Raw genomic sequence first — 19,284 nt, 5'->3', positions numbered from 1 at the left:
TCTCTTTGCCCACCTCGGTCACATAAGCCACGGGATGGTTCCATGCATTTTCGATTGGCGCGTGCCAAAATCTCTTCATTTGTTGCTGAATCTACTCCGTTTTCCCCCTTTTCGCGGCGCAACAATATTATTCCATTCCATTGTGTTACAGGTTTGTTTGCTTCTTGGCAAAAGTTTGCTCACTAAAGTGCGCGGTAAAAACTGTGCAAAAGAGGAAGGAGAAGAAGAAGAATCCATCCAGCCTAATAAGACGGCATGGTGCGCAAGTGGGGGGGGGGGGGGGGGTGGGTGTAAGTGCAATTTTGTGCAGACTATCGGTTTATGTTTTGTTTTACCATTTGTATAAAGTTATATAGGTATAATTGTATCGTATCGTTGGTATATCACACCAATATTGTGTCAGTTTGTGTGAGTCAATTTCATGGGGTTTTTCACAATTTCTAATAAACAGTGCTACTTTAATATGATGTTACATCCGTTCTGCAGCTCTCCCTGCTCTCCCTTTTCTAATAGTAGATAGGATTTGGTTTTGTGTAGGTATGTGTTTATGTTATTTTACTTTATTTATTTGCACCTTAATAGCTAAAACCTGGATGTCCTTTTTTGTATTTGTTCTCTATAGCTTTCTCAATCCTGCCAACGCTCTCTGGCGCATCCCCTTCCTGCCTTCTTATCGCCACTGGCTCTCTACCCTTTCATGCCATTTTTTTTGTTTTATTTGCCAACCTTTTTGCATCGATCCATTTCCCTCCACATTTCGCTCCTTCAGACAGGGAGAGTAACTTTTCATAAAAGCGTACCCCACCCCCCCCCCCCCCCCCCCGTTCATCCATCGATCGACATATAGTAGAGAACAAAGTCAAACCTGCGCTTGGCAGGGTGAACAGTTAATTAAATTTCACAGTTTTAAAACTGCACTTCTTACATTTAAAAACGAAAGCATACCCATTTCCCTCCAATGTTTCCCTTTCCTCCCCTTTTGTCATCCGTATCAGCTCAACAATTGTGAGAAAGATAAATGGCGAAAAGGGATCGACAGAACAAGAGGATCGAATTAATTTAAATTGTGATGTTTTCTGTTAACTGGTTTTGTTTTTATCGACAAAGTGTGTTGTTAAAAACTAAAAACATTCATGCTAACATAAGCAGCAAGCATTTTTCAAATTTACTCCTGCTAAAGCTTAATCTATTCTACAAAACATTCAGCAGTGATTGCATTTTTTAAATGCAAAACGATCCGCTCCCCAAATGTTCCCTCCTTACACATCTATGTCACATGTCGCACGTGTGCTGTTTTTGTTGTCCCCTTCATCCCGGAGCCGACTGCTTACTGCTACGGGATGCTACGGAAGCCACTGCTTCCAGTGGCCGCGGCAGTAGTAGTAGTAGTAGTAGTAGTAGCAGCCAGTTGTTGTTGCTCTAAAACAAAAGCCAACAGTTCTCCCCGTTTTTTTGAGTTTATGTACAACAGTAAAGGCCTTATGTTTGCATTGGTTTTCTCTCGAAATGTGGGTTAAAGTGCACAATTGAAGTGATGATAATGGTTTGAGCGCAACAAGTACTACTACTACCACTACTACAACTATTATTACTAAAAGGCTAAGATTCTGTTGGAATGTTGGTTGTTTAAAACAGGCGATCAAATGAAATCACTGGGACCATCTATCTCTACGCAAGCTCTATCTCTCTCTCTCTCTCTCTCTTTGCACGCTAAGAACGCGTATAGAACCGGAAATGTTTCATAAATTACAGCACTCGCGCTCGCGCAGCAGAGGGTCTCCTCTTTCTCTACGCAGCAGGAGCTCTTAAGAGAGTTGAAGTAGTCGTCGAGTTGGGTATTGCATCGCACCACCTGTTTAGAGCAGCTTCTGCAACACGTCCGAGATTTTCTTCATCGAATCGCCCAGCAGCATTGATCGATGGTCGCCCTCAACCGTGAAGAGTTCAACCTTTTGCTGGCAGAGCTGTAGGTGTGGGGTGGAAGAAGACACAATTTCCAATTAGCACATGATTTCCGCCACACCGCACACAAAACGGTCACCCAAACGAACCGTTCCAAATACTTACGTCCGATAGGCCATAGTCGCCCTGCAGTTTGGCGTAATTTTCCGTCGGCTTCACGAGCTTCACCGTGGCCTTGATCTTGGACGCCGGTTTGTACATGTGGCTGGCGACGATTTTGCCCACGAACGACTTGGCGGTGGTGGCGAGCTGAAGGAATGGAACAAAATAGGAGACGGAAAAGGTTAAATTTCTACCTACAAACGATACAGAGTTTTCCAGGAGTATTCATAGCTGTGGTACACTTTATCGACTCCTTCTTACGTGAAATGAACTTAATGTAATGAATTTCCAATGAGCCTGTCCAAAAAGGGTACCATAGCGTCCAATTTCCACCCTAAGTTCACTTCCCGTAAGAAAGAGTCAAGCAAGTGTCCCACAACTATGAGAAACCCCTGGAAAACCCTGTAACAAAGCAAAGCAACAGGCAGCGTAGCCCACTTACCAGCTTGAGCGAGTACTGCGGTGCCTTCGCGTGCACCATCTCCGCACACTTGGCCACCCGTTCCTCCCACGACTTCGCCTCGACCAGCTCCTTCGCGGTGCGGCCGTAGTCGAGCGAACCGCACACCATCGCAAAGTAGGCCAGCGCGTACGCTTCGTCCTCCGCCTGCACGACCTCGCCGTTCGCGTTGCGCTGCTTCTGCGCCTCGGTGTACCAGCTCACGTACCGGGGCGAACCGTCCACCAGCAGCAGCTGGCAGGTGTCGCCCGCCTTCTCCAGCTGGGCGACCATTTCGTACGCGATCGACGCACCGAACGAGTAGCCCACGATCGTGTACGGACCGCGCGGCTGCACTGTGCGTATCTGCTTGATGTAGTAGCCCGCCAGCAGCACGAGCGATTCGAGCGGGGCTGCCTCGTCGCACTGCAAACCGTACACCGGCACCGGCAGCGTTTGGGCCAGCGGGATCAGCGCCGTAATGACGCCCTCGATGGCGTGCACCGCAAACACGGGCCGCGCCTTGCTGCCGGCCGGTGCCGCCGACTCCATCCGCACCAGACACTCCTTCGGCATCAGCTCCGCACTGAACTTCACCTGTGTACCGTCGCCGATCGCGTTTTCGCTCGCAGCCGCAGCCGCGGGCGAACCGCCCGCCGCCGCACCGACATCACCGGCCGCCGCCGCTCCACCCTTCTCGAAGGAGCGCAGTTTGCCGAAGGTAAGCAGCCGGATTTCGGCCGCACTCAGCACCAAATCGAAGCTGCGCTCGAGCGTTTGCTTGATTTCCGCCCCCATCAGCGAGTCCATGCCCAGGTCGGCCAGCGTCGCACCGTCCGACACGTTCTTGGTGTCTTTCAGGCCGAGAATGTTCGCAATGCAGCCCACCAGGCTGACACCGCCCGTGTCCGTTTTGCGCTTTTCGGCGATCACCATCGAGGCAAGCACCGGGCAGGGCTGCTGCATGAACAGGTCCATCGTCTGCAGACAGGACGGCATGCGCTGGGGCAGCGTACCGCCCACCACCGTGTCGTTGTCGCCCAGATTCTCGAGCACCAGCCCCGTATCGCCGATCGCGCCCCACTGGATGGCGGTCGCCGGCAGGCCGACCGCGTGGCGCGCCTCGCAGATGCGCTCCATCGCCGAGTTGGCCAGCCCGTAGTTCACCTGGCCCTGGTTACCGCGCCCACAGGACACGCTCGAGAAGCAGATGAAGTAGTCCAGCTCGGGGCACAGTTCGCGCGTCGCCACGTCCAGATTCTTCGTGCCGTCCACCTTCGGCACGCACACCGCCCGGAAGTCGGCTTCGGTCGCGTTCTCCAGCAGGCCGTCGCGCAGCACCGCAGCCAAATTAAACACACCGCCGACCGGGCCGTGCCGGGCCGCGTCCGTCAGCAGCTTCTGGGCGCCCTTCAGCGTCGTCACGTCGTTCGTGTCGATCACCACCTTCACGCCCCGCTCCGTCCAGCGCCGGATCATGAGCGACTGATAGCCCGTGCGCACGCCGCTGCGCGACGTCAGCACGATGATCTTAGCGCCGCGCGAAACCAGCCAGTTGGACAGCTCCAGCCCGAACCCGCCGAGCCCCCCGATCAGGATGTACACCTTCTCGGCGTGCATGTAGGTGCGCGGGATCGCGCTGATCAGCTTCGGCGCCGGCTGCACAATTTTCGCCTTTTCTTCCTCGCGCACGCGCACCACCACCTTGCCGATGTGCTTGCCCGACGCCATGAAGCGGAACGCCTGCTCGACCTGCTGCTCGGTGAACACGCTCGTCGGCAGGGGCCGCACCGCACCGCTCTTGATACCGTCCGCCACCAGCTTCACCACCTCGGCGATCGTCTCATCGTCACCTTCCATAACGCTATCCAGCAGGATACCGTGGAAGGACGTGTTCTTCAGGAACACCGACATGCCGAGCGGGCTGTTGTTGTTCAGATCGAACTTTCCAATCTCCAGGAAGCGTCCATTCAGCCCCAAACAACGGATCGACGCCTGCAGCTTCTCCTCGGCGAGTGAGTTCAGCACGAGATCAACACCGCGGCCCTGCGTTTCGCGCATCACCAGCTGCTCGAACGAGCAGTCGCGCGAGTTGCCAATGTTCCGGTCGGTCAGCTGCGGGAAGGTGCGCTTCAGGAACTCGCGCTTCTCCTTCGAACCGACCGTGGTGTACACGGTCACGCCCGCCGCCAGTGCCACCGAAATGGCCGCCTGGCCAACGCCGCCCGACCCGGCATGGATCAGGATCGACTCGCCGCGCTTCATGCGTCCGCGCATGACCAGCGCGTAGTACACGGTCGAGTACACGCACGGCACCGTCGACGCCTGCTCCATCGTCCAGCCGTCCGGAATCTCCCAGATCATGTTGCGCTGCGCCACACAAGTGGTCGCGAGCGATTTGGCCTGCACCATCGCCATGATGCGCCGTCCGTTCGAGTCACGGCCCGCAAACTCCAGCCCCAGGATGCAGTCCTGCGTGGCCAGATCGCCGGGCAGAGCGTCCGCCCCCAGCTTGCCCGAGCTCAGCATCACGTCGCGGAAGTTGATCGGCGCGTAGTACACCGTGCACAGCTCGGTGCGTGCGTCGCGCGCGCTCGGATCGGGCCGCTCGCGCGACAGCGAACTCTCGATCCACTTCAGGCTCGCCAGATCGCCCTTCGTGAGCGCGTTTATGTACGCGTGCTCCACCGGCAGCGACGGTGCGTTTGATTGACTGTCCAGCCGGAGATGGCGGAAGGTGCCCCAGGCCGGGGCCGGCGTTCCATTGGCCGGACGCAGCACGTTGCAGATCAAATCCTTCGCCAGTTGCTCCTTGTACATGGCGCCAGTCAGCGAAAACTTGTCCGCCTTGCGATCCTGGATGAAGTACAGCCGGGCGAACTTGCCACCCACCTCGTTCTTCACGCAGTTCATCAAACCCTGTGCACCGCACAGCTCCTCGCCCTGGCACACGATGTACACGTACGTGCCGGTCGTTTCCGCCTTCGCCAGCGCTGCCTTCAGCTCCTCCACCCAGCCGAACGAGCGCTCCGTCAGCGCGATCACGACGCTCTTGCGCTGCGCCAGCTCGGCAATGGTCGGCCGCACCAGCACAAACACCTTCTTCTCGCACACCTGCGTGCTGACGAGCGTAAATCCAGCCTTCACGAGCGCGGCCCGGCAGCGCGCATCGAACGTGCTGCGCGACTCCTCCAGCAGCACGAACCCGTCCGCCTTAATTGAATCGCGCAGATTGCGCAGGATCGTGTCCGGATCGGCCCGCCCGAACGTGTCGTACCCGATCGCGAGGTGGCAGTTCTGCTCGATCGCACCCGCCGCCACGTCCTTGCTAAGGACGCGCACACCCGACTCGCCGTAGTGCTGCACCAGACTGTCCGGCTGGTGCGTTGTCGCCACGGCCACATCGCTCGCGAGCGTCGGCTCGCCCTCGATGATGGCCTGCACCGTGCCGGCCATCGTGTTTTCGGGCGACCGCTCGAAGCTTGCCTCTGCCACCTTGATCTTGAGCGCACCGGCACTGTTCTCGATCACCAGATGGACGGCGGCCGTGATCGCACGCAGCCGCGCCTTCTCGCTGTTGCCCTCCGCCAGCTCCTTCTCGTTGGCGTTCGGCACAAACACGTACTTCTCCAGCGTGGGCGGCGCCTGCGTGCCCTGGCGGCGCGGCGCAAGCGTTGCGCGCAGTCCGCGCATCTCCACCCCGCCCGACTTGATGACGTTAATCTCCCGGTACATGTACACCGGCAGCGTGCGATCGTCGCCCGCCTGCGTCAGGTTGGCCACCATCTCGAGGTGGCGGGCCGGGTTGATGACAATCTTCTCAATGCGCGTCGGTAGATACAGCTCGCGCAAATCCTTCCCCAGGATGCTGAACTGCAGCATCGTGTCCATGAAGCTGACCCAGTTGTCGCGCCACTGCAGCTCGCCAGTGATGGCACGCCCGTCGCTGCGCGTCACGCCGCGGAACATGTCGGCGTAGTCGTAGCCGCGCAGCCGCAGCTCCTTGTACACGTCGCTCATGTTCAGTGGCAGGCCGGACTTGTCCGCCTCCAGCCTGTTCAGCGGCAGCTCCTCCTGCTCGATCTTCTCCGGGATGGTCAGTTTGCCCGAGACGGCCAGCGTGCCGCCCTCGCAGATCTCGAACGCACCGGTACCGTCGAAGAAGTTGATGCCGAACTTGACCGAACCGTCCTTCGGCAGGATGGTAGCCCGGTGGAACACCGCGTTCTCGATCACGACCGGCGTCTTCTCGATGTCGGCGCCCTGCATTTTGGCGTACGTGCGCCAGGCCAGCGTCAGATAGCCGGTGGCCGGGAACAGCACGCGCCCGTCGATCGTGTGACCCGCCAGGTAGGCGTCCTCATCCTTGCCCAGGTTAACATCGATGATCGTTTCACCCGATTTGTCTGTTTTGAAGCAAGAAAGGAAAATGGTTCATATCGGCGGGAGGGAAAAATCCGATTCCAAGCAGCGAAGCAAACTCACTTTCAACACCAATTTTGGCGAGGAACCAATTGATGGAATGATCCCACTTGACCAGCGAGTTCAGCATGGGAGTTCCCCGACCCACCGGGTACGTAATCGGGCGGTACAGCTTCTGCACCTGTGGTTGAGCCCCGGAAGCGTACAGTCTACAGGGAAAATGAAAGAAGTGTGTTAGAAAAATGCTCCAAATTTCTGAAACACCTCTACCCCATCCTTTACTTACTTTCCCAGGTTGCTCAGCAGGAAGATCATGTTGTTGGCATGGTCACGCTTCATCAAGCTCAAGTTGGTCGCATCCTTTCCCAGAGCTCGCTTCAAAATCGCCTGCAGCAGCCCGTGCGGTGCAATCTCGATGCAGATCGCATTGGCCGGCACGTGCTTCAGCCCTTCCGCGAACAGGACCGGAGAGAGCAGATTGTTCACGTGGTACGCCGACGAGGACTGTTGGGCCAGTGCCGTCGGCCACGATTCCTCCGGTATGCTCGTGCTGATCCAGCGCGGCGTACGGTTCTTCGGATTGGGGATGATGCGGTCCAGCGATTTGCGCAACTTCGGTGCCGCATCCGCAATGTAGCGACTGTGGAACGCGATGCCGGATGATTTCACGCCCTTTGCAAAGATGCCCTGTGCGTTCAGGTCCGCAATCACCTTGCTGACCGAGCTGACCGGGCCGGAAATCGTTACACTGTCCGCACTGTTGTGGCACGCCGGGATCACGTCCTTCGGCAGCTTCTGTTTGCACTCCTCCCATGAAAGGCCAACGGCCGCCATCTGGCCCGCGATCAGGTCCGTGTCGAGGATGCTGCGACCACGCCAGTACGCGGCCAGCACGGTCTGCTCGGGCGTGAAGCACCCGTCGGCGTACGCACACCCCAGCTCGCCGACCGAGTGGCCAACCATACCGTCGGGCGTGATGCCCACGTGCGTCAGCACATCGGTCAGCGCCACCTGCACCGCCGCGATCGAGATGAACGAGTTCAGGATGTTGTCGAACTTGGTCTCGTCGCTCTTCGTCAGCACGTCGATCAGATCGACACCCTCCGGGCGGAGCGCCTCCGCACACCGGTAGATGCTGCTGTGGAACACCTCCAGCTGCATCAGATCCTTCGCCATGCTGGCCCACTGCGAGCCCATGCCGGAGTAGATGAACCACACCGGGCGCTTCTCATCCGCATTCACCTCCAGCACCTCGCGCACGGTCTGCGACTGTCCATCGCCGGCCACCACCGTGTACCCGCGGTGATTATGCAGCGGAATGTTGCGGCTGTGAATCTCATTCACCAGCCCCACAAACTCCTCGTCGTCCTTGCTCTTGGCCGCCTGGTCCAGGAACGCTTCCACCGCTTCCGTCGTGCGGCCGGACGCCACCATCAGCTTCGGGAAGCCACCATCCTTCGGGCTGATCGGTTTCGGCTTCGGGTTTGATTTCAGGATGACGTGCGCATTCGCACCACCAAAGCCGAACGAGTTCAGCCCAATAATGCCACCGTTCCAGGGCAGATTGCGATCGACCACCTTCAGCCGGCCATCCATCAGCCCGTACAGGTCCTTGTTCGGGCTGTTGTAGTGCAGGTTGCCCGGGATGACGCCCTCCTCCATCGCGATCAGGATCTTCGCGATCGAGCACACGCCGGACGCCGGTTCCGAGTGGCCCATATTCGACTTTACCGACCCGATCAGCAGTGGCGCCTTCCGGTCCTTGCAGAAAAAGTCCGTAATTGCGTTCACCTCCTGCGGGTCGCCCACCTTCGTGCCGGTACCGTGCGCCTCCACGTACGTGACGTCGGCTGGGCTCAGCCCAATCTCCTCGTACGTTTCGCGAATCAGGCGCTTCTGCATCTCGCCGATCGGGTACGTGATGCCCTGGTCCTTGTACCCGTCCGTGTTGGTGCGCACGTTCAGCACGCTCGCGTAGATGCGGCGCGAGTTGGCGGCCCGCTGCAGGAACGTCACGACGCAGCCGTCCGACCGCACGTACCCGTTGCCCGACTCGTCGAACGCTTTGCACATGCCGTCCTTGCTCAGCATGTTCAGCCGCTTGAACTGCAGCGACATGGTGGGCTTCAGGATGAGGCCACAGCCGGCCACGATCGCTGCATCGCAGTGGCCCGCCCGCATGTCGGCGAACGCTTGCGACAGCGCGAACAGCGAGCTCGAGCAGGCGGTGTCGACTGCATAGCTCGGGCCTTTGAAGTCGAACGTGAACGAGATGCGGTTGGCAAACATGGCACGGGCGCAGCCGGTCAGACCGTACCCGTTCACCAGGTCCGGATCGGCACACCAGTGCTGCTCGGTTTCCGAGTTCGAGCAGCCGATGTACACGCCGGTGCGGCTGCCGCGGATTTCTTGTGGGTTGATGCCTGGCAAATTGTGTTGAAAAACATGCGAAACGTTAATTAAAGAACTCAAATACTTGAAAAAATTGAAATACAGTAGAAAAAACCACTCCTACAGCTACATCCAAGCTAACACAGAAAAGAGCTTAACAATTCACAATATTTTAACTACGCAAATCTTCACAAAAGTTGTCGTTTAACCTTGTGACGCAATTGTCCGGCACATAATACTTGCCGCCTCTCCTCTTGCCTTCCATCAATTCAATTTCAAACGCACTTTTTTGCTCGTGTCCGTGCCGTCGTCATTCGCAACACTAAAATTCGACGTAAATGAGCTATTATTTGTTATGAGCAATTGGCTGGAAATGCTTCGCAAATGGTGCTGTGTGGGCACAGGGAAGTTAAAAGAGGAGCGTAACGAAACGGATACTTGTTCTTTAACGCTCGCAGCACCTAGCACCAAAGTTTAGCATACAGAAAAAAGTGCCATTTTACTGCAACTGATACAAAAAAAGCGGAAAAATTGCTTCCCCTCTTCGCCGCTCCTCAAACAACGCTGCACGAAACGTTCAATTGTGTACAAAAATCCCGGCTTCCGCCAAAGTCAAGAAGCATCAGACGATCGTACGGGCGGTGAGGCAAAATCAAATAATCGTTCGCGCAATGGGGGGAAGAGATGTGTGACTCTTTTCCGCGTGCGTGCGTCATTTGCGGTCGGCGGAAAGAAACCCGTGCGCACAAGTACACCTGAGCGGGGTGGTTTTTTTTTTTTTCTTATCAAACAGAATACCTATATTGGCAGCGATCGTACGATCGGCCGGGCTCGAGAACGTTTGCGCCAATCATTAAATGGAACATAGGCAAAAAATAACGGACAAGCAAGCCAGTGTGACGTTTCTGAGCGCAAACTCTTGACGAAACAGGTTTTTCTAAGCGTCCTGTAGGGTTTTTTGTTTTGTTTTTGTTTTGGGCATTTGACCGCTTGCGCGCAATGCACTACACACACCCCAATTGCCCATCATCCGCAAACAATGGGGTATACGTACCAGCATCAATGATCGCCTCGTGCGTACACTCCAGCAGCATGCGCAGCTGCGGATCCATACACTCTGCCTGCTTTTGGTGAATTTTGAAAAACTCCGCATCGAGCTTCATCAGATCCTCGTCCTTGATCTTGCCGATGCGCGTCGGCAGATCGTACAGGCCGCGGGGCCAGCGCCGATCGTCGTCGTTCACCATGTCCACGCCCTCCAGCAGGTTGCGCTTGAACTCCTCAATATTGGAGCTTTCGGGCAGCCGGCCCGAGAAGCCTGTGATGCAGATGTCGTCCGGTATGGCGGGCCGGGGGTGGCCTCCATGGCCACCCACCCCCACCCCACCGCCGACATCGTAGTGTCCCCCGGCGAGATCGATGGGGACACCGCGGCGGGTGTCAGCAGCGGTCACCTCCTCGAAGCGGGCCGGCATGGTCGAGCTGCTTTGATTGCGTCGTTGTTTGCGTCTGTTCGAACGTTTGCCTCGCGAAGGAATGGCGGCGCTTGTACGCGATATACCACGGGGGGGAGGACGGTACGCCTGAAGAAGCCTGTTAACGCTGACGTTTGCTCCTGATGATACCCTGCGATTGTTGCAGAGTCCCGGGGGTTGTTACCACGCGTTTGTTAGAAGGATAACCAGCAGCGCCTAATTGGTGGCTAGAGAAAATGGGAAAAGAGAGAAAAGGGTGCAAACAAATATAAAGTCAGTCAGTATTTTCATTGGTTTCTCTTGATGTCTGTTGGGGTAAGATTGAAGTAAAAGTAAATTAATTAAATCGAAGACCAGATGAGAATCCTTACAAAAGCCTGCAACAATAATAAGCGAAATGTCCTACAGTGTGTGTTACAATCAACAGGGAATCTCTTTTTCTGTTATCTACTGTATCGTACAAGCTAGTCGTGATCATCCATCTCTCCTGCCAACTCCCTTAGCTGATGGAGTTTGTGGAAACGTTTAAGAGTTTCATTGCCACCGCACGCCATACCAGTTGAAATTTAATTCGATTAAACCAATCTGCCCAGTCAGACGGTGCCAAGTGCATACATAAAGCGATGGAACTGATTTTTGGCACGCGCTGCATGCCTCATCCATGTACGAAGGGGATACCAACGAGCTAAACCAAGATAAGATATCACAAAAACGTGTCGGAAATGGACGTCATACAAAGATTATATGCGATATCGTATACGATAGACAAAAGATAAAGAATGCAAATGGGCAAATGCGACCACAATCACTATCTGCGTTATTTGAACTAATAAGGATTTCGATAGACTGATATAAGGCTCCACATGCGATTCCGTCAACGAATCCAATAATAGCAACAGTGATAGGGAAGAAATGCATCCTTACCCCCCTTCGAGATAAGCAATTAACCGATTGGCTGTACGCCGAGTTGAGGCAATCTTATCAGTAAATGTCGATTGGAATAACTGTCATGGCAACAGCGGTCAAAGCGAACGATGGACAAGCCCCTCAAAACTCAACAAACCAGTCTCGCTGTATCTCTTGCTGTATCTGTATCCATCGAACAAAAAAAATGTGGGAAATACATGAGGAGTTTGTGACGAATGATCAAGCACTCCTCAAATACCGATTACCATACACATGACGATCGTTTTTGGAGGCATTGACGTAAGACGCGAAGCAGCATCGAATTTCACGCCGAGGACGTAGATCAAGAGAAGAGGCCAGGTAGCACATCATTTTCGCTGAGAAAGACTGGAAGTTTGAAAGATCCTTACGATTCTTTATCAGTGTTGTTGCTAATCCCGTCAGTATCAAAATTGCAACGTTTATTAACCTCTGATATCCCTCTGTCGTTAAGCGATCCGGTCTGAAGTGGACCTGGTTTATGTTGGTGGAATTTTTACTGAAAGTTCAACCACACAAGAGGCAATACTCCTCTCTTTGTGGGGGACGAAAACAATACTTGGGTGATGTTGTTTTGCGCAAATAAAAAACAAAACAATTTCAACAGCCACCACCCCGCCACCAACACTACACACGTAACGACAGATGGTGGTTCAACAAGGGAAGCATGTTTTAGCACGCTGATAGGTAATTCCACGTGTGTGTGTGCGGCCTTTTTGGCTTTCGCAACGCAACGAAAAAGCAAAGTAATAGGCACCAGCGGATCTCCAACGAACCGCAGAAAGCATCCTACCGCTCCAACGTTGAAGAAAGTGGAGAAAGATTGGGGGAAATCTTTGGTGTACACAATAATAATAACAATAAAACCCTCCTCGCGCCCATTCGCTCTGCTTTCGTGGAATTCGGAATTCGTTGGCCAAAAATTTCGCCCCTAAAATCGTACGAGCTTGACGAATGCGAGGGGGAAATGCGCACACAGCATTGCGAGCAGCAGCCTTTCGCCAAGCGAAAACATCGCGCCACAACTCAACTCTCGGCGACCTAAATGAAGAGCATCGCATTAAAAATTGCCAAACTCCCTTCCCCTTTGGCGCACATTAGCTGCGGGTTTTTTCAGCAACACACAAAACTCTTCTTCGTTCATCGGTTCACCGGCAAGACAGGGGAAGGGGTGATAGGTTGGCAAAATGATCATCACACCATGCACGTAAAAAAAAAGATCACTTGGAAGTGAACAAAACAAAACCACGTCAACCCTTGCGAATGTAAGTTATGAAACAACGGAAAAAAGAGAACACGAAAACACACATCGAATGATCATGACTGGCCAATACCTGTGAATGTACGCCAGCCAGTACAGTAACCGTTGTCTCACCGTGGTGATAAAAAGATGAAATACGGCAAGGGGGCCTCAATGGGGCCTCCCGGAGGCGTAAGTATATACGTGAAGCAGTGGATGCAGCTTCCAAGAAAAAAGGGAAGTGGCATTAGCAACAAAAAAAGCGAAAAAATAAGCAGTTCCTAAGTAAATTCAAACTGCCAACAATGGTCAAGGCCCTCGCAAAAAGACACGCGGGGCTTGATGATGATCGTGCTCTCAACAAGTACAAGCGATGGCAAGCAATTGGCCTTTGTGTGTGCTTCTCCACTGTGTTACACAGCAGAGACGACATCACACAAATCAGTATCATTCGCATCAGGTTCAAGCGGAGTTTCTATTGTACCTTCATTAAAGCGTAATGTCTGCAAATCTACAAGCCAGGTCCCAAAAATGGTTGGCAACATGTCACAAACCATTCCCGGCGTATACAGGGCAACAATATGATGATATTATTAATGCAATTGTGCATTTAAAATAGCCAAAAATTGGTCCACAATCCCTTGTGTCGAGATTTCTTCTTCGAACCTGCTCCGCGTGAGAAGCCTTTTTATCGCCCATTAACGTCTACCGGCGATCACGCCATCCAACGATCTTCCGGTTTTATTTCAACATGCATTCCACACACACACACACAACACACCCATGCATAGATGCGCTGTCACACAAATCATCACGAGGTGTTGATAATTTTTGCAGTTCGATTACTCTAAAAAGAAACAGCAGTAGAGCAGGAAAGGAAAGGCAAAAAAACATAGATTAACCAATCACCAACGGGACAGGCGGCCTATCAAATCAAATGACCCTGACCGCTAGAGGGAGTGTTAGGCTGGTCGGGGCAGGCAGCAACTACTATCCCCTTGGATCTTGGTGCGATCTTGGTGCGGCGGGATCGTTTGTTTAATGTTTTGCCTCGTTCAAGTTCATGTTTACACACTTCCGATGCTCTGAACACGCTACTATAGGTGGCGTGTCGTGGTTCGGTACTGCTGCTGCAACGTGCGATGCAACGTTGATCGGCTGCTTCTTCGGTCTTGCGCACCTAGCCGCGTCACGCTTGTCTAATCGTGCGGGAAACAGATTGTATGTTAACAACGTGTTTCTGTGTGTTTTAAAACAGATAAAAATTATTAGCAGCAGGGTCCTCTCTTCTCCACGACAAGCTCATCTTTTGTAGTCGACAACGAAACGAAAAAGCGACGCTGTTGGAGATATGTACACGCAATTCAAATGCACTCCAGTTCTCCAGGCACTTGGTCTCGCGGATTCTTCCACGTAATCTTCTAGCATTATGCATTTCATTTGATCTGATCGAGCTAAACACGTTATCATCTGTCGAAAGAGACATGTTGACAGCCCCTGCTGTATACTGCTCCAGCTCTTCGTCACTTGGCAACTTCGGACAGGCCAGTCCCGGTATGAGGTGGCAGCCTTGAAATAGAACCGTTGCCTGTAGCTGTTTGTTTATGTACTTTTCCTCTGCGTTCTTTTCCCCCTGTTCCACAATATTTGGGAGATCGATGATCTTGTGCAGATCATTATCAGCTTATTATTTCGAAGTGCTAATGGAGTGGCGAGCCATTGCGCAGCTGGTTAAACTACGCTGCACTGTAAATATTTGTTCAATGTTTGCCAAACTCTTGCACCGAGACAGCTCACACGAACAACCTGTCTGTCCCTTCCCTCTTCCACACAGTACAGTGTAAAGAGTTCTGATAACCACCGTTGGAATGGTACACGTTGTAAGCTTTTTTTTCGTTGGCACTGTGTGTACTACTTCAAACGCACTTCAAATTCCCACTGGACCACTACTATCATCACCCTATAGGGGCTTAACTCACTGCGGGTATCTGGGTCGTACTGGGTTGTCCCGTGCGTCTTACAAAACACGGGATATAACGAATCACACCATATATACTTGCACACGCGTGCACACACAGCTCCCTTCTACTCTGTTCTCCGATCGGTTGCCCAAAAATTCCACGTCCGCTCTCTAGAACCAGACGAAGCCGAATGCCCCAACCTGGGTGTCAGATCAAAACCCAGAGTCGCTTGCAACCGGTGCGCGAATCTCGGGAACAGGAAGGCGCTTTCGCAGTGATGTGCGCATCTTACTCACGTCTCCTCTCTCACACAACGCTTCGCTCACTCCACTCCACGGCGTGGAGCAGCAGCCAAACACGCCACTCTGCAGTGTCCACAGCAACAATACGTTCCCCGCGTATCGCTCTCTTCCTCTCTGCTCACCTCTTTACTACAAAAAGCCGCCGAAACAACGCACACACACGATTGATGTATGCGTTCGCTCGTCAAGAATCGGATGATCTTCTGGACGGAGATGCTGGTGAAGCGTCGCGTGGTCCGAGATCTGCTGATTAGCGCCTACTACCAACGCTGCTTAGGGCGTCGTTTCTTGGGAAAGAACGGGTGAACTGGCGGAACCGGAGGTCAACTCTGGACCGAACGCGCTGAAGCTTCGCTTTCGACTGGCTTCCGCCCTTGGCCGTTGGGTTCTACTTATGCTGGAGAAATGGGGTCCTTCCACCATGCTCCCCCCTCATCATTCTCTTTCTCTCTCCCATGACGTACCATGCGGTTCTGTTGCTGCTGCTGCTATCGCTGTGTTCGTGAGCGCCATGGGCTCGAAGCCCGATTCGTTCGCTCCGTCCTTTCGGGCAAACACACGGACGTGTCCTAAACCCTTATCGCAAATCACGCACACTCCACCTCGCCGAGTGTATGTGTGTGTGTGTCTGGTCGTACCTCGGCCCTGGTCCGTTTGGTGTAATGCCCTTCTTTCTCCTTTGCGGAATGTTTTGGTGCATCATTGCTGCGCCGTGCGTTGTTGTCAGTTGCCGCCGGTGCATATTTGTGGGTGGGCACATGGTGAGTGTATGTGTGTGTGTGCACACGTTTTTGTTTTGTTTGTGTGAGTCGGAAAAGGGCAACGAGATCAAGCATCTGCTACCATGCTGCTCCCGCCGAAAGCATCATACCATATCATGCGCCTCGGATGCGGACGGCTCACAGATCACGCGATCGGTGTCCATTGCAATGAGGGGAGCACATTTGCGCACTTGGTGCAGATGCGCATGGTTAGGCGTGTGGGTCGTATCGTTTCAGATTTTTGCGTCACTTGCGTCAGCATCGTTGTGGTTAAATCCACGAATTATCATGATATCGAGCCACCTCTGTAAGGGACTTTGCCATGCTTTCGCCACTCCTTGAAGTCGCTAGTCGTACGACAGGTGTTTAAATCAGTTGATCGATCTACTAGGTAACACTAGGAGAGAACTACAAATACATTCAATAGCAAGGCAATAACTACTCGATCATTGAGATCATTTATCGACCAAGATTGTAAAATCTTCTACCAATGCTCGCATGACGTTCGCATATAAATGACAGAGAGCACGCTCTAGATGCGCAAGTGATTAGCGACATTGCGCGACATTTGTGGGATAATTTTTCAACCGCCCAGGCTCCACCGTCCAGCCGATTACTGCTCTTACGCAGATCGAGGGAGGTGGAGTGTAAATGTAGGAAATGCGGTAACAAATCCTGTGCAACGATCTAGTTCGACCTTGTGCGTGCGGCGGAATGCGAATAATGATGAAGCTGTCCCATTTAGTGACGTTTCTGTTTCTGCTTTCCCGTCCTTGCGTCCTTTCCTTCCCGGCCGCCACAGGTCCAGGTTGGGACAATCTCCAAGCCTCTCCTGCTACACACACACACACACACGACTCCACAGCGGTCGTACAGCGTGTAATGCGCGTGCTCGAACGGTTCCTCCGTTTCGCTTCACATTGTTGTAACGCGATACACGCGATCGCTTGCTGATTGCTCGGTCAGCCCATCCCTCCGTCAGCTGGAACACATCGGGAAGAACAGCTACCAATCTTTTATTCTCTTTTTCTACCAGAGATGATGCAACACACTCCACGCAACTGCATCCAAGTAGTCATCTTTTTTACAGCAGAGCCTGTGCGTGCTTTTGAGGGCTGATTGTGTGATGCGCCTAATCGGTGTCAAAGCGTTTGCCTATTCCGCTGCATAATTCACTGTTCATTGTCAAAGGCAATTGCCTTCTGTTGGTCGCGTTTGCTGTAAATTGCTTTATCAGTATTTTTTTTTTCTAAACTTTTGCTAAAACTTTTGCTCCCACAGTCGAACTTTCCAGACGTAGCCGTGTGTGGCCGTCCCTCCTACGGCGAAGAAACAAATAAAATTGTGAAAGTGAAAGTTGCCAAATAAAACATCATCCGATCCTATTTTATGTGACACACACACACACACACACATACACACACAATCACAACTGGTATGCCAGGGTGCCAGAGGAGAGTGGAAAGGCGGATGGCTGTGATTTTGCAGATCGGCAATCGCGGTGTGTAGCGGTCGTGAAGGAACGACGAAACTCCAAGAAGAAAGGCAACGGATGGAGGAAAATTAAAATCAATTTCCCAAACCACCAACCAACCAACCGAAATGGAAATGTTGACCAACCTCACCCACTTCCTTCATTCACCCTCCCCACTCAATAGAAGGTTTACAGACACACACATACACCAACAAAAAAAGGTAAATCGATTGAGAAGCACAGAACAGACGAAGGCAACTGTGGTTCGACACTAAACCAAATGGTGTATTTGTGTGCGAGTATGTATGGGTGTTTAACGGTAGGAGGCATGGTGGGGGAAGGAGGGGGCTTGGTTGAACTAATTACGGATTTTGCGAAACGGTTGTGCGGCCTACTTCTCGTCCGTCTTCGTTTTCCCATATTTCCTACCCAGTGCACACGGGAGCAGGGGTGCGGGCATCAAAGAACCAGGCGTTTGCCGGCCTGCTATCTGCACACTTCCTGTCTTCCTCCTTCCTTTTGCTTCCCAGCGACTTCTCCCATTCATTCATATGCGTCGGCTCGAGGGCAACCAAGCAAAGAGAGAGGGGGTTAACACACAAAAACACACCACATTTTGAACCGAACCGAACCTGTGGTGCAGGGGTCAAAGACCTCCAATTTTGAGGATGGAGCATCTTGGAGACGGCTACTCGTCTGGCAGAGGTAAAAGAAGCGGTGAGGCTTTGCGAGCTCCAGCCGTGGAAATGGACTCCCTAACTCGATGTATCGGTGGCACTTTACGGCCACTTTATCACACGCTGAACGATCTCTCCGGGCTCTCCTCCAATGTGCCGTTGTGCCGCTGTCGCGGTGCAATCGATTTTTGCGAACGTTCCAGAGCGGAAGCCCTAGAGGCAAGAGGCCCTTGGGCAGAGAGGAGCCTACATCGCTCTTTTTGTATGCGTTTATAATGATCGATTTCGTTACGAAACACACACCCAACGCCCACGCCAGACGAACACTTGGGGATAGGGAAAATCGATTTCCCACAGAACGCAATTGCAATTCAAGCAGGTTAGGCAGCGAATGTAGCCTTTCGTGCACTTACCACCTTTTCCTTCAACTGGGACGATGAGTTTGTGTGTTGCACAGTGTCAGTCTTTGAATTCTTTTTTTGTAATTCTAACTTATCTAGAAGCCTTTAAAACCTTTCACCTTCTCCAGGGGGTGTTAGATGCACTTTCAGGCACTGGAGAATTGTACTTGCACACTTGCAGTCCTTTTTTTTTTGTTCGCCACAGACAATCAATTTCCGGCAACACTTCCGGTAGAAAGAGACGAAACACACACACACACGCGCACTTAACTTTTTGTGGTTTAACGGAAAGCTGTGTCCCAAAGTAAAAACCAGAACAGGCTACTACGATGCAGAATCTTCACTGCCAACGTTCACTGGGCCTGTCTGTGGGGAGGCCTTACTTCGGTGCTGTACTTTCTCTTACAATACTCTTTTATCATTAATTTGTCACTTTACGTGCAATGCTGCTTCAAACAATTTCAAACTTTTTTTTTTATTTTCACACTTTGTTAGCACGAAAACAATTTGCAATCAAATCTGCTCTCATCTGCGTTTTTTTCCGATTCTTCCTTTGCTGTTTGGGAGAGTTGGCTTTTAAAGATACGGCGTGTGCAGCAGCAGCAGCGCTTCGGGAAAATGCTTCCACCGGCGGTGAATACTTGTGCTGGAGTGCGTTTTCCAGCCCGCTTGCTGGTGTGTGAAATATGCTGAGCTTGCACCAGCAGCAACGGCCAGCGCGGTCATCAGCAA

General features: G+C 52.7%; 1 protein-coding gene across 3 annotated transcripts; it reads right to left on the bottom strand.

Annotated features, from left to right (window-relative positions):
* Positions 1-538: 538 nt before the first annotated feature.
* LOC121597373 (fatty acid synthase) lies at positions 539-19,284 on the bottom strand. Of its 3 annotated transcripts, none has more exons than XM_041923096.1 (7): positions 18,565-19,284; positions 10,371-11,018; positions 7,212-9,348; positions 6,989-7,134; positions 2,507-6,909; positions 2,068-2,211; positions 539-1,964 (listed from the first exon to the last, which is right to left on the bottom strand). In XM_041923096.1, the coding sequence occupies exons 2-7, from the start codon at positions 10,789-10,791 to the stop codon at positions 1,857-1,859; spliced, it is 7,359 nt and encodes a 2,452-aa protein (XP_041779030.1). In that variant the 5' UTR covers positions 10,792-11,018; positions 18,565-19,284; the 3' UTR covers positions 539-1,856. The 3 variants fall into 3 exon arrangements, with proteins under 3 accessions (XP_041779030.1, XP_041779028.1, XP_041779031.1); XM_041923094.1 differs by lacking the exon at positions 18,565-19,284 and adding an exon at positions 15,362-15,622; XM_041923097.1 differs by lacking the exon at positions 18,565-19,284 and adding an exon at positions 14,956-15,140.

This window comes from Anopheles merus, chromosome 3R (assembly GCF_017562075.2).
Source record: "Anopheles merus strain MAF chromosome 3R, AmerM5.1, whole genome shotgun sequence".
Lineage (NCBI taxonomy): Eukaryota > Metazoa > Arthropoda > Insecta > Diptera > Culicidae > Anopheles > Anopheles merus.
The sequence above is the reverse complement of the archived record's forward strand: the minus strand, read 5'-3'. Positions and strand labels throughout refer to the sequence as shown.